The 13,153-nt window shown below is 37.5% G+C and overlaps 1 protein-coding gene and 1 non-coding gene across 3 annotated transcripts in view; one reads left to right on the top strand and one right to left on the bottom strand.

Annotated features, from left to right (window-relative positions):
- Positions 1–13,153, top strand: part of NUP160 (nucleoporin 160) — a 51,046-nt gene that overhangs the window by 3,721 nt on the left and 34,172 nt on the right. For both annotated transcript variants that reach the window (XM_063093386.1, XM_063093384.1), the window contains exons 3-7: positions 3,290–3,500; positions 4,169–4,391; positions 5,772–5,850; positions 6,394–6,508; positions 7,001–7,159. In XM_063093386.1, coding sequence (XP_062949456.1) covers positions 3,290–3,500; positions 4,169–4,391; positions 5,772–5,850; positions 6,394–6,508; positions 7,001–7,159 — 787 coding nt within the window. The remainder of the gene's footprint in view (positions 1–3,289; positions 3,501–4,168; positions 4,392–5,771; positions 5,851–6,393; positions 6,509–7,000; positions 7,160–13,153) is intronic.
- On the bottom strand, positions 11,660–11,733 carry TRNAV-GAC (transfer RNA valine (anticodon GAC)). The gene has a single exon. It is a non-coding gene; the product is annotated as a tRNA-Val (tRNA).

Here is a 13,153-nt window from a genome sequence, read left to right as displayed (position 1 = left end):
TTTGAAGGAGAATGTCTATAAGGAAAGCAGAGAAATCAAATGGTGGCTGGAGAAAAGTGGACAAGTATAGAGGAAATACAACAATATGCAAGTGGGAATGACCTAGTGGATACAATTGAGATGCGTGTGGTTACTAGCGGAGAAGAATTCAAGAAACTGAGAACGTGAGCTATTACAAAAAACATGGATATTGGAATCGTTAAGAATTATGGCAGAGTAGTGTGGGAGAGAGCGACAGTAAGCTAGTCTTAAGGAATGAGAGTGATGTGCAGACAACTGCAATGAGCAGGGGTAGCAGGTGGTATCTGATTCTATGAGCTTCAGAGCTGAGTAGTTCTGGCAGAGAGGGAGGAACAGTGGCCTAGAGTAGCAGTGGGGAGCCAGCAGGACATTTGTGCCCCATCTTGAGGCTGCACTACAAGGAGTGTGGTAAAGCTGCCACCATTACAGAGGGCTCTGGCAGGGAATGTTCTCCAGGGAGATCCAGGGCCCAATTTTAAACATAAGGCAGGAAGGTGAAGGGATTATTCAGAGATGAGACTGAGGATCTAGAACATCGCGCTGATGATGTGTCATGAGTTACCAGAAGCAAAGTGGCTCTAGGGAATCATCAGAGCTCAGATGGTGCTTACATTCTTGGGAGTGGGTAAGGTGTGCCTCTGGAGAATGTATATGGTGAGCAGAGAAGATGACCTAGGATCAAGGAGAAGAAGAGGGAATGGCTGGGGAGGTGGGAGGAAAACCAGGAGAGGGTAGTGTCACAGAAATCAAGAGAAGAGATTGTTCTAAGGAAGGCATGGTCAAGTATGTGGAATGCTGCTAAGTGGTCAAGTAAGAGAAAGACTGAAGAGTCCATTGGAATTGATAGAGTGACCTTGGTAAGGAGGGCATGGTGGGGGTAAAAGCCAGAGTTAGGAGGTATAAGAGTATGAGGGAGCTGAGAAAATAGAGAAAGCTTGGCCATGGAGGAAGGGAATGGACAGAACATGATAGCTGGATTGGAGGAAGAGGAGAGGCAGGAATGCGTGATGTCAGGGAAAGGAGAGGCCAGGAAAGTGTGTTCGAACATCAATGGAAGCCCTGGAAGAAGAGACGGATGCAGGAGTGATATACTTGAGGAATTCAGAAATTGGCGTTTAATTGCTAGAAGGGGACTTATGTTTTGCGGGGGATGCAGGTAATATGGTAGATAAAGTGATGGGAAGTGAGGTCATTCCCAGTGCAGTGCTTTCTATGGTTTCAAAGCTACCACACAGCAGAGTTGCACCTGAAGAAGTCAGCCCTGCATCCTAGCACAGTTCTGGCTATGTTTAAGCACAGTGTATACTGTTATTCTTCAGGTGTGTGACACACTGTGAGTTATTCTCTGTCCACTCTTACAGTCTTTTTGTAAGGATTGATAGATTTAAAATATATTGACATAAAATACCATAAAGTACTTTTTATTTTTTCTTGTCACTGCTTTAAACTGTGTTTTCCACTGGATTGTATATCCCTTAACAGGGACAGATACATGCTAAAACTCTTTCAGTTCTATGAAAAGAAAAGCCTGGGTTCATTCATAACATGGTTGTTTTTGTTTTTTCTTTTCTCAATTATGGATAAGATGAAACAATCAGCTGAGTTGAAAGCAACCAAAAATTTTACATATACCAAAGATGAACAGTCCTAGGGCTGAGTTTCAGTAAAAGAAGGATTCATGGTGGGATACTTTTAGGATAATATCTTTCTTATCATCGCTCATGGGAACATTCACAGAAAAGGAAGAAAAAAAGCTTTAGCGAGCTACTTGAAAAAAGGAAGTTAATTAAATTGAAGAAAGAAAATGAAGGGAATTTGAGATGATGAGGCTTGAAAAAAAGACTTTATGGTCAGAACAGTTTTAATAAAAGACAAGAATATATTTACTTAAGGGTAACAGAGGAGATAAAACTAGAAGCTAGAAGTTAAGTAAAATAAGCTAGTTGAGTACAATTTTGTTTTTATTTTTTATTTTATTTATTTATTTTTTAAAAGCTACTTTATTTATTTATTTTTTATTTATTTATTTATTTTTGTCTTGTTCGTGACCGGCACTCAGCCAGTGAGTGCACCGGCCATTCTTATATAGGATCCGAACCCATGGAGTGTCGCTGCGCTCCCAGCGCCGCACTCTCCCGAGTGCGCCACGGGCTCGGCCCGTATAATTTTAATTTTAATCTTGATTTTTGCCACAAGGGAGAGTTCGTTTCATCCTTTCGCTTCTCCACAGCAAGAGGTGGAGAAGCCTCCTCTGACAGTCACGAAGTATCTTCTGGTGCATTTGACAGACCGCACATACTGAGCAAAGGACATAGAGATAATATGTGCCGGTGACTTTTAAAGTTGACAAATACTTAGAAGTCAAAAGTAAAACATTTCTTTCTTAGTATAAGGTAATGTGACAGTTCTATGGTGGGTAAAAGCTAGGCACAGGGGATGGAGGGTTGTTAAGAGTTTGAATATGAATTTAAAGTCAGATGCAGTGGCCTTAGGCAAAATGCTTTGTCTCCTGTGTTGCAACTTGAGTTTGAATAAAGCTTTTTTTTTTTTTTTTCCCAAGTTTTTGTGCATTTCATCAAAAAGCATTTATTGAATGCTAGCTCTGTCCCAGGCATTTTGCTAGGTCTAAGGATAGTGCACTGCACATGGCAGACATCTCTATACTCAAAGCTTCCTTTAATATGCAGGCTCCTTTTCAGGAATAATAGTAAAAGTCAGAATAGTTATCAGTAGAGAAACTAACCTTGATATGTTCAACATGCAAAGTTAATTTTTATATTTTAAAAATATTTCTTTAGTAAGTACTGCTCCTTCTACCCCACCCCCCATATAAGGGCAAAAAAATTGCTATTCTTTTGTGCTGTTATAGGTTAAGAAGTAATAGAAGAGGGAAATACCCATACTAATTAAGGTCAATTTTGTTTGACACTGTAGTATATGTGAAACCACATTCCACTACAAATAATGGGAGTGTGTGGTGTTAATTTTCATTATAGTAGAGTTTAACTGCATTGAATATTGTCCTAAATAAATGGGCTATCAAGTTTGTCAATGCCTCCATTTAACAATATCATAATGGGATTTGAATTTTATTATGCTGTGTTTTATAAATCTTCCTAATGTGTTGATTTGGAATGTAAAAAGTGTTTATCCAAAAATTTCAAATTTGTAGAGAGTTCACTTGGACACTGTTCTCATATATTTCAGTGCAGCAGTCAATGAGAAAGAAGAGCATGAACTTTTTAAACAAATGTCTCTTTTTTAACAGGAAGACCTCCGGAGATACATTGGAGCTGGTGGAGGAGTCACTGGATATAAATTTGTTGAATAATGCAGTTCGCCTAAAATTCCAGAATTGCAGTGTCTTACCTGGAGGGGTGAATGTCTCCGAGACTCAGAATCATGTGATAATGTTGATAGTAACCAATCAAACAGTGCACAGGTTACTTTTACCACACCCTTCCCGGATGTATAGGAGCGTAAGTTGGTTAAGTGTATTTTACTTCCCAGTTACCCTGGCTGTCACATATTTAGTGTTGGAGCAATATCCTTTGGAAATGAAGAAAAATTGGATTTCTTGCTAGCCGTCACCAAGCATACTTTGATAGTTACTATTTAAAATGAGCAGACACACATTTTAAATTGAAGAAATAGTTTTTATTAAAACAAATAGTTTTCTGCTTAAGCCCAACAATTTTTAGCAATTGAGAGGAACTGAGCAAAATCAGGTGGTATTGATTTAACAGATTTTTCTTTTTATTTATTTATTTATTTACTTTTTAAAAAAATTTTTATTTATTTATTTATTTTTACTTCTTTTTTTTTTTTTTTTTTTTTTAAATTTTATTTTGTCGATATACATTGTGGCTGATTATTGCTCCCCATCACCAAAACCTCCCTCCCTTCTCCCTCCCCCCTCCCCCCCAACAATGTCCTTTCTGTTTGCTTGTCGTATCAACTTCAAATAATTGTGGTTGTTATATCTTCTCCCCCGCACCCCGGTTTGTGTGTGTGTGTGTGTGTGTGTGTGTGTGTGTGTGTGTGTGTGTGTGTGTGTGTGTGTGTGAATTTATATATTAATTTTTAGCTCCCACCAATAAGTGAGAACATGTGGTATTTCAGATTTTTCTTTTTAATTGCTCCACAGGAGTTGGTAATTGAAAGTCAGATGCAATCAATATTCACCGACATTGGAAAAGTCGATTTCCAGGATCCTTGCAACTGTCAGTTAATTCCAGCAGTACCTGGACTGTCCCCTAATTCTACCAGCTCGGCAGCCTGGCTCAGCAGTGATGGGGAGGCTCTCTTTGCTCTACCATCTGCTTCAGGGGGGATCTTTGTTCTTAAACTACCTCCTTATGACATACCTGGTAAGAATGGGAGCTGAGCATGGATTTAACTTTAAAGAAGGAATGTTGGAATTTAAACAGACCTTAGAAGTTCAATCCCATCATCCAATGCAGGACTTGCTTCTATACTGCCCCTGAGTTGCACAATTCGTCATTGCTTGCCTGATGAGTCCCTCTACTTTTATATAGTGGGTGAGGAACTATGAAGTATGTTGAAGTATGCAGATAGATAAATATAAGACAACCTAGTCTAAGTCCCGTAGTAGAGATGAGTTGACTAGTTGTTTATCCTCCGATTGAGGTATTGTAATTGGAATAAATTAACTGAAACAAAGAAGTTCAACTGCTAATACCCTGCTCCAAGTTACCACTATCTCTTGCCTGGATTATTGCATTCACTTCCTTAATACCTCCCCAGATTGATCCTTACTCCTCTTCAGAAATTTCTCAGGCAGACTGGTACATTTAAAACAGAAGCTGGCTCATGTCACTGCACTGCTCAAGGCCATCCAATGAGGGTTATTCTTCATCTCACTAAATAAACCCAGAGTCCTTACATTGGCATACAGTGCCTTGTTGCTGCCTCTCTACCCTCATCTTTTCATTCTTTCCCCCTCCTCTGCACCACCCACATGCCTTCTTGCAATTCCTGAACACACCAGGCACACTCTTACCTCAGGAGTAGCCTTTGCCTGCAATAGCCAGCTACTAGCTTGGCTCATTCTCTCAACTCCTTTAGGTCTTTACCCAATGTCACCTCAGTGAGGCCTTCCCTGAATACCCTTTTCAAAATTGCAAGCCCCCCCCAACCACACACACACACACACACACACACACACACACACACACACACACACACACACACACACACACACACACACACACACACACTAGCATTCTCTATACTACTTTCATGTTTTGTATTTCTTTGCTTATAACCATTCTACTTATAGAATGGTTATACTCTAACCAACTGAGCTAACCGGCCAGCCCTCCATTCTACTTCATTTAATGTCTCTGCTTCTCTCCTCCCCCAATGGAATGTAAGTTCCATGAGGATAGGAGTTTTTAAGATTTGTTTTATTTACTGCTATATCTCTAGCACCAAGAACTGTGCCTTGAACATGAAAGGTACCCAGTGATTGTTTTGGAAAGAACGGAGTGAATATGGGTTAAGGTCTGTAAATGGCAAAAATTTCCCCTAGGAATATAAAAATGCTATTTTTTTTGATTCAAAATATTTTAGGTGTTATATATGTAGGAAAGGTACCTCCTAAAACTTTGTTAGTCCAGAAATATAGAAGTCTGTCACCTATTATAAAGACCTTGTTCATAGCTGCATCACTTTTTAATTTGGGTTTCTCTAAATATGATCAAGAGGTGCCTTTGATATTGTTGCAGGGATGGCGTCAGTTGTGGAACTGAAACAGAGTTCAGTAATGCAACGATTGCTTGTAGGCTGGATGTCAACAGCTATCAGGTGAGTGGTGTCTGGTGGGTAAATCAAAGGGCCCAAGAATTTAATCTTTTTGCACTGGTCAGCCCCTATTATTGCTTCTAGTCTTAGACTAAGGCAAACACACTGGAGAGGAGACGAGTCTGCGTAACATCCATTCCATCTGAGACAAACCACACTCCAGTGTCTACTTCATTTGCCATTGAACACCTTGACAGCAGACACTGGCTTACTATTTATATTCTCACAGTACCCAATTCTCTGCTGTGCCCTGACTTGACCAAATTTAATTTTGTGTAAAATTATTAGAGGTAGAAAGTTTTTATGGTTAGAGTAAAATGATACAAAAGGAAACTATTCCATTGTTATGTAGAGCTTTTTAAAATTTATTATAGTAACTAGTTATAAACTAAATAGAAATGTAGTTGTCTTGTACCAGACTAAAAACTCTTGCTTCTTCTGCTGTGAGTATATATTTATAATTTTATTATATCTCTTGAATTGCAAATTTTAATGATCAAATTATTTGCAATAGTAAAACTCTAAAACGTAGCCTTATGTTTTTAGGGGTGATCAGGGGCCTTCAGATCGTCCCCTCAGTCTTGCTGTCCATTGTGTCGAGCATGATGCCTTCATCTTTGCTCTGTGTCAGGATCATAAACTACGAATGTGGTCTTATAAGGTAAATGCTGTTTTATATAAGTTAAGATAGAATTGTGAATTGTGAGAGGATTGAAATAAATCTGGCTGCTTCTCTTAAAGATTATCAGATCAATTGGTTTGGAAATTATGGTCGTTTCCAGTTTCAGTTTCATTTAGCTTCATTTTGCATACATTTTCCCACTAACTTTTTGTCATTTTAATTTGAAAATTATGAATCCTATAGGAAAATTGAAAAAGTGGTACAAAGTATACTCGTTACTTAAGAGCAACAAGTGTGTTTTTACCATGCAAGTTGGTCAGATAGTTTTCAAGATGCACCAAAAAAACAGAGTTTTGTGACTTTATCAGACTGAAGAGATATTTTCATCTCAGCCCATTAAAAACAAAAACCTGTAGGGTCTTTCAGCAGATAAACCAGATTAATGGATGCACATCCTTTGAAAAGGTAGGGATGTGTTTTTCTAGCCTAAATAGTCTCTGAATACCACTTATTAACTCTTATCTTGGACAGGACCAAATGTGCCTAATGGTAGCCGACATGCTGGAGTATGTCCCTGTGAATAAAGACCTTCGGCTCACTGCTGGGACTGGTCACAAGTTACGACTTGCTTATTCCCCTTCCCTGGGACTCTACCTAGGGGTGTACATGCATGCACCAAAACGAGGACAGGTATGAAATGAATAAGACACATATCAAGTTAGTCTGCATGTACTGATGTGGGGAATTAACTGTAGATTCATTGAATCTGTTTAAGCTCTTCTCACCAATCTAGATGCTTCATGTGTTAAGTTGTTTCTGAGGTGATTGTGGGTTTTGTGCTAATATGTGAATTAGAAGATCTTGAAGGGGAGGGGTCAGGATGAAAGGAAGTAGAGAGTTAAAAGGAATATAAAAAGAAAAGTTAACCAAAACTATAAAAGAAAGCAAATTTGGAAGTCTGGGTGAAAAATGGAATTATTGAAAGGGATGTAGGTGTTAAATGGTTATGGAGAATTAATTTTAAAAAATAATTTGGTCATCATCCAAACTAGCTGTTGTATGTAGATGAGATAATTAGGATGTAATACAGTAGTATAATTATATAATAAACAACCTTTTGTTGGGTATTGTGTGTTTGGCACTTGCCAGGCCCTTCCTGTACATAAATAACAGCGAACATTTGGACCGTGTTTACTCTGGGCTCACACACTGTACGTGTATTATCCATTTAACCCTAATAACAGTCCAGTGAGGTAGGGTTTGTCTCCCTCACTCTGCTGAAGCTCTGATTCCCCATTGCAGGTTGCTGGCCTTCCTGAATGCCCTCCTCACTTCTGTTGGGTTCTGATAGCCCACTCCAGGTTCCCCTCCATATTGATGCCCTCCTCACCCTACTAGGGCCTGACACCACTAGGCTTCCCCCATGCAACGGACACCCTCCTTACTTTACCTTACCTGAGTTTCTCCCCTGGGCCAAGCTTTCTCTACCCTGCTTCTTCTGCTCCTACACCCCACGTCAGGTCACTCCCAAATGTGGATACTCTTCTTACCTCCTAAGGCTCTGATTCTTCACACCAGGCCGTATCAACCTTTGCATACCTGCCCTCCTCACCCACATGGGTTGTCACTCCCCATGCTGGGACTTGCCTGCACACATGTTCCCTTCAGGCTGACTCCCCGTACCGAGCCCCACCTCCCTGTCCTACTTCCCTGGCCAGCAGGTATATATGTTATGTCACTCTAAAATAGGGGTTTGGGGTTCTCAAACTTTTTGATCTCAGGACCCTATTATACTCTTAAAAATTACTGAGAACTGCAAAAAGCTTTTGTTTAAGTGGGTTATATCTGTGTTTCGATTTTTTTTTTTCTTTTTGGCAGCTGGCTGGTACAGGAACCGCTGGACCTTGGTGTTATTAGCACCACGCTCTAACCAGCTGAGCTAACCAGCCAGCCCCTATCTATAAATATTTACCTTATTAGAAATTAAAATTGAGGGAAAAAATTAAATTTACATATTCATTTAAAAATAGCAATAATAAACAAAACCATGTTAACATAAATAAGTTTTATGAAAAATAATCATATTTTCCCCAAATAAAAAAAAATTTAGAAGAGTGGCAATGTCTATTTTCTGCAAATTTCCTTAATGTCTGATTTGATAGAAGGCAGCTGGATTCTCTCATCTGTTTCTGCATTCAGGCTATTGCAATATGCTATTTTGGTTGAAGTATATGAAGAAAATCTGGCCTCACAGAGATGTATAGTTGGAAAAGGAAAAAGTACCTTAATGGCCTTTTCAGATCATAGTGGATATTCTCCTAAGGGGTATTTTTTTAAAGGTTAGTTGCAATGGGATATCTGAAATTTTTAGTGAGCTTTTTATGCTCCTTTATGTTAAAATCCATTTGTCTATCTTGAACCATAAATTAAACTTACCTGTGCATGATTTTGCAAATATTACTCATTGGTTGTTTGGAGTATATTGGTTTACTGAGTTATACTGATCTTCTAATGTTGACACACTTTACTATACAGTATCTAAATTACTGTGTTGGGGAGTGATCCCCAAGACCACCTCCAGGTCCAGTGATACTCTAGAAGGACTCACAGGGCTCAGTATGTAGTTGTACTCATGGCTAAAATATATTACAGTGAAAGGATACAAAGCAAAATCAGCAAAGGGAAAAGGCACATGAGGCGAAGTCTGGTGAAAACCAAGCATAAGCTTCCAAGAGTCCTCTCCCAGTGGAATGTCACAGGATCCACTTAATTCTTCCACCATCAAATTGTGACATATATAACGTGTTGTCTCCCAGGGAAGCTCATTAGAGGCTCAATGCCTAAGATTTTTATTGGGGGCTGGTCACATAGGCGTCCTCTGCCTAGCAGGTACCAAAATTCTAAGCTCCCAGAAGGGAAACAAATATTCAGCATAAACCACATTGTTTGCACCAGCAGTCTAGGCACAGTAGTTCCTTACTGGTTAGGAAACCATGGAAACATTCCCAAAGCCCGAGTTCCAAGACACCACCCAAGAACCAACTTCACAGGCAAGCCTAAGAAAAGCAGCCTCAGGCTTGCTATGTTTACCCTTTTCTGCACAATTATTGCAATAATTGATCTATCAGAAGAGTCTTTTAATTTTTTTTTTCCTTAATTTTATTTTGTCGATATACAATGTGTTTGATTATTGTAGCCCATTACCGAAACCCCCCTCCCTCCTCCCTCTCGCCCCTCCCACCCAACAATGTCCTTTCTGTTTGCTTGTCATATCAACTTCAAGGAATTGTAGTTGTTGTGTCTTAGAAGAGTCTTTTAAATACTAGGAATCTCAAGTTCATATTAGTGGGTACAGAGTTTTCTGAAATTATAATTTTCACTTTAAAATTTGAAATGTATCATTGGCAACAAATACTGTGAGTTGTTCTGCTTGAAGTGACAGTGAAGTGACTCATTTCTTTAAACAGCTTTATTGAGATACAATTCACATACCATACAATTGAGTGGTTTCATATCATACAATTCAATATTTGTAGATATGAGCTACCATTACCATAGTCAACTCCAGAACATTTTTATCATCTCAAAAAGAAACCCCATATTGTTTAGCTATTATCCCCCAATCTCCTCCCAGCCCTACACAGTCTGTTTTCTGTCTCCAAAGATTTCTCTATTCTGAATATTTCATATCAGTGGAATCACATAATATGTGGTCTTTCATTACTGGCTTCTTTGACTTAGCATAATGTTTTCAAAGTTCATCCGTTTTATAGCATGTATCAGCACTTCATTTTTATGGCTGAATAATTTTCAATTACATGGATATACCACATTTTATTTATCTATTCATCAGTTGATGGGCATTTGTGTTGTATCTGTCTTCTGGCTATTATGAATAATGCTGCTATAGACATTCTTAATATATTTTTGTGTGGACATGTATTTCTTTTTGGTATATACCTAGGAGTGGAATTGCTAGGTCTTATGGTAAGTATGTGTTTAATTTTTTGAGAAACTACCAGACTTTTTCAAAGTGGCTACACCATTTTACATTCCCAACAGCAGCAGTGTATGAGGGTTCTGATTTCTTGACATCCTTGCCAACACTTGTTATTATCTGACTTTTTTATTCTAGCCATCCTGATGGGTATGAAGTGTTATCTCACAATGGTTTCTATTTGATTTCCTGATAACTAATGATGCTGAGCATCATTTCAAGTGCTTATTGGCTATTTGCATATCTTCCTTGGAGATGTGTTTATTCAGATTGTTTTCCCATTTTTGAATTGGGTTATTTGTCTTTTTTATCATTGAGTTATAAGAATTCATGGGCTGGCCAGTTAGCTCAGTTGGTTAGAGCGTGGTGTTATAACACCAAGGTCAAGGGTTTGGATCCTCATCCTGGCCAGCTGCCAAAAAAAAAAAAAAGGAATTCTTTATATATTATTCTGGATATAAGTCTCTTATCAGATATATGATTTATATATATTTTCTCCCACCATGTGAGTTTTCTTTTCTTACTTTTAAAAATAATTTTTAAATAATTGATACAAAATAATTGTACATATTTAAGGGGTACAATGTTATGTTTGGATACACATATACAATGTATAATGATTAAAACAGGGTAATTAGCATATCCATCACTTCGAACATTTGTGATTTGGTGTTGGGAACATTGAAAATCCTCTTTTTTAGCTATTTGAAATTAACTTTTCACTTGCTTGATGGTGTAATTTGAAACACAAGTTTTTAATTTTGATGAAGTCTAAATTACCTATTTTTTCTTTTGTTGTTTGTGTTCTTAGTTTTATTCCTTAAGAATCCTTTGCCAAATCCGAGGTCATAAAAATCTATTCCTGTGTGTTCTAAGAGTTTTATAGTTTTAGCTTTTATATTTAGGACATTGATCCATTCTGAGGGTTTTTTGGTTTTTTAAAAAATATATACTGTGAGGTAAAGATCCAACTTTGTTATTTTGCATGTGGATATCCAGTTTTCCTAGCACTATCTATTGAAAAGATGGTCCTTTCCCTATTGAATGGTCTTGGCACCCTTGTCAAAAATCATTTGGCTGTAGAAAAATGGTTTTATTTCTACACTCTCAATTTTGTTGCATTGATCTGTGTGTCTGTCCTTGTGCCAGTACTATACAGTTTTTTTTGTTTGTTTGTTTTTATTTTTGGCTGCTGGCCAGTACAGGGGTCAAACCCTGGACCTTGGTGTTGTCAGCACCACACTCTAACCAACTGAGCTAACTGGCCAGCTCTTGTATTATACCGTCTTGATTATTGTTGCTTTGTAGTAAGTTTTGACATCAGTAAATGTGAGTCCTAGTACTTTGTTCTTCGTTTTCAAGATTGTTTTAGCTATTCTGGGTCTCTTTCAATTCCATATGAGTTTTTGAATCAACCTGTCAGTTTCTACAAAGAAGCCAGCTGGGATTCTGATAGGGATTGTGTTGGCTCTGTAGCTGATATTGGAGAGTATTGCTATCTTAGCAATATTAGGTCTTCCAGTCCTTAAGCATGGCATGTTTTTCCATTTATTTAGGTTGTCTTTAATTTCTTTTTATAATGTTTTGTAGTTTTTAGTTTATTTTATACTTCTTTTGTTCAGTTTATTCCTAAATATTTGATTCTTTTTGATGCTATTATAAATGAAATTATTAATTTCATTTTCAGATTGCTTAGTGGAAGTTCATAGAAATACAATTGATTTTTGTATGTCTATATAGTATCCTGCAGCCTTGCTGAATTTATTTCTTAGTTCTCATAGATTTATAGTGGATTCCTTAATATTTTCTATATACAAGATGATGTCGATATAGTGCCGACTCTAGGGCAACCATTAAAAAAAAGTCAAAAAAATATATATAATGTCGTTTGCAAATAAGGTTTTACTTTCTTTGTAATCGCTGGCTAAATCCTTTAGTACAATGTTAAATAGAAGTGGTAAGAGCTGACATCTTTGTCTTGTTCCTGATTTTTCTTACTATCGGGAAGAGTTTTCATTGTTTCATTGAGTATGATGTTAGCTGTGAATTTTTCATAAATGCCCTATCATTTTGAGGAAGTTCCCTCCTATTCCTAATTTCTTGAGTGTTTTTGTCATAAAAGGGTGTTCAGTTTGATGCCACTGCCTTGGTTCATGTTAAGACACTAGTAATTTTACTCACTATTGCTTTTGCATCATCAGTGCAAATAACAACACAATGAAAAGGGCAAATGATGTTGTAGTATTACTATGAAAAGGGTTTTGACCTCACTAACCCCCTGAATCAGTCTCAAGGACCTCTAGGAGTCTGGGCCACATTTTGAGAATCACTGCTCTAAAGGTTAGATCCAGAATTGAATGAAGTATTCTAGGAGTGTGTAAAATTGAGCAGAGCTATTACCTTCCATGGTTTGAGCATTATGTTTCTATTAATGAAGCCTAAAATCAGAGTAGCTTTTTTGGCAATGTTAACCTATTCAGATTATAGTGAATTTGGAGTCTTTTTTTTTTTTTTTTTTTTTTTTTTCATAAAAACTGATCTTCGGTGTGTTTTTTTCCTTCCTAATCTGCACAGGTGGAGTTTTGTTATTTTGTTTTTAAAATCTCTATACTGTTTTATATCTATTCTTACTGATTTCATTTGTTTCTGGTTGTTTTTCTTTTGGATCCTAATTCTAGTAATAAGTG

The sequence above is a fragment of the Cynocephalus volans genome, chromosome 4, assembly GCF_027409185.1.
Source record: "Cynocephalus volans isolate mCynVol1 chromosome 4, mCynVol1.pri, whole genome shotgun sequence".
Lineage (NCBI taxonomy): Eukaryota > Metazoa > Chordata > Mammalia > Dermoptera > Cynocephalidae > Cynocephalus > Cynocephalus volans.
This window is presented reverse-complemented; position numbering and strand designations above follow the sequence as displayed.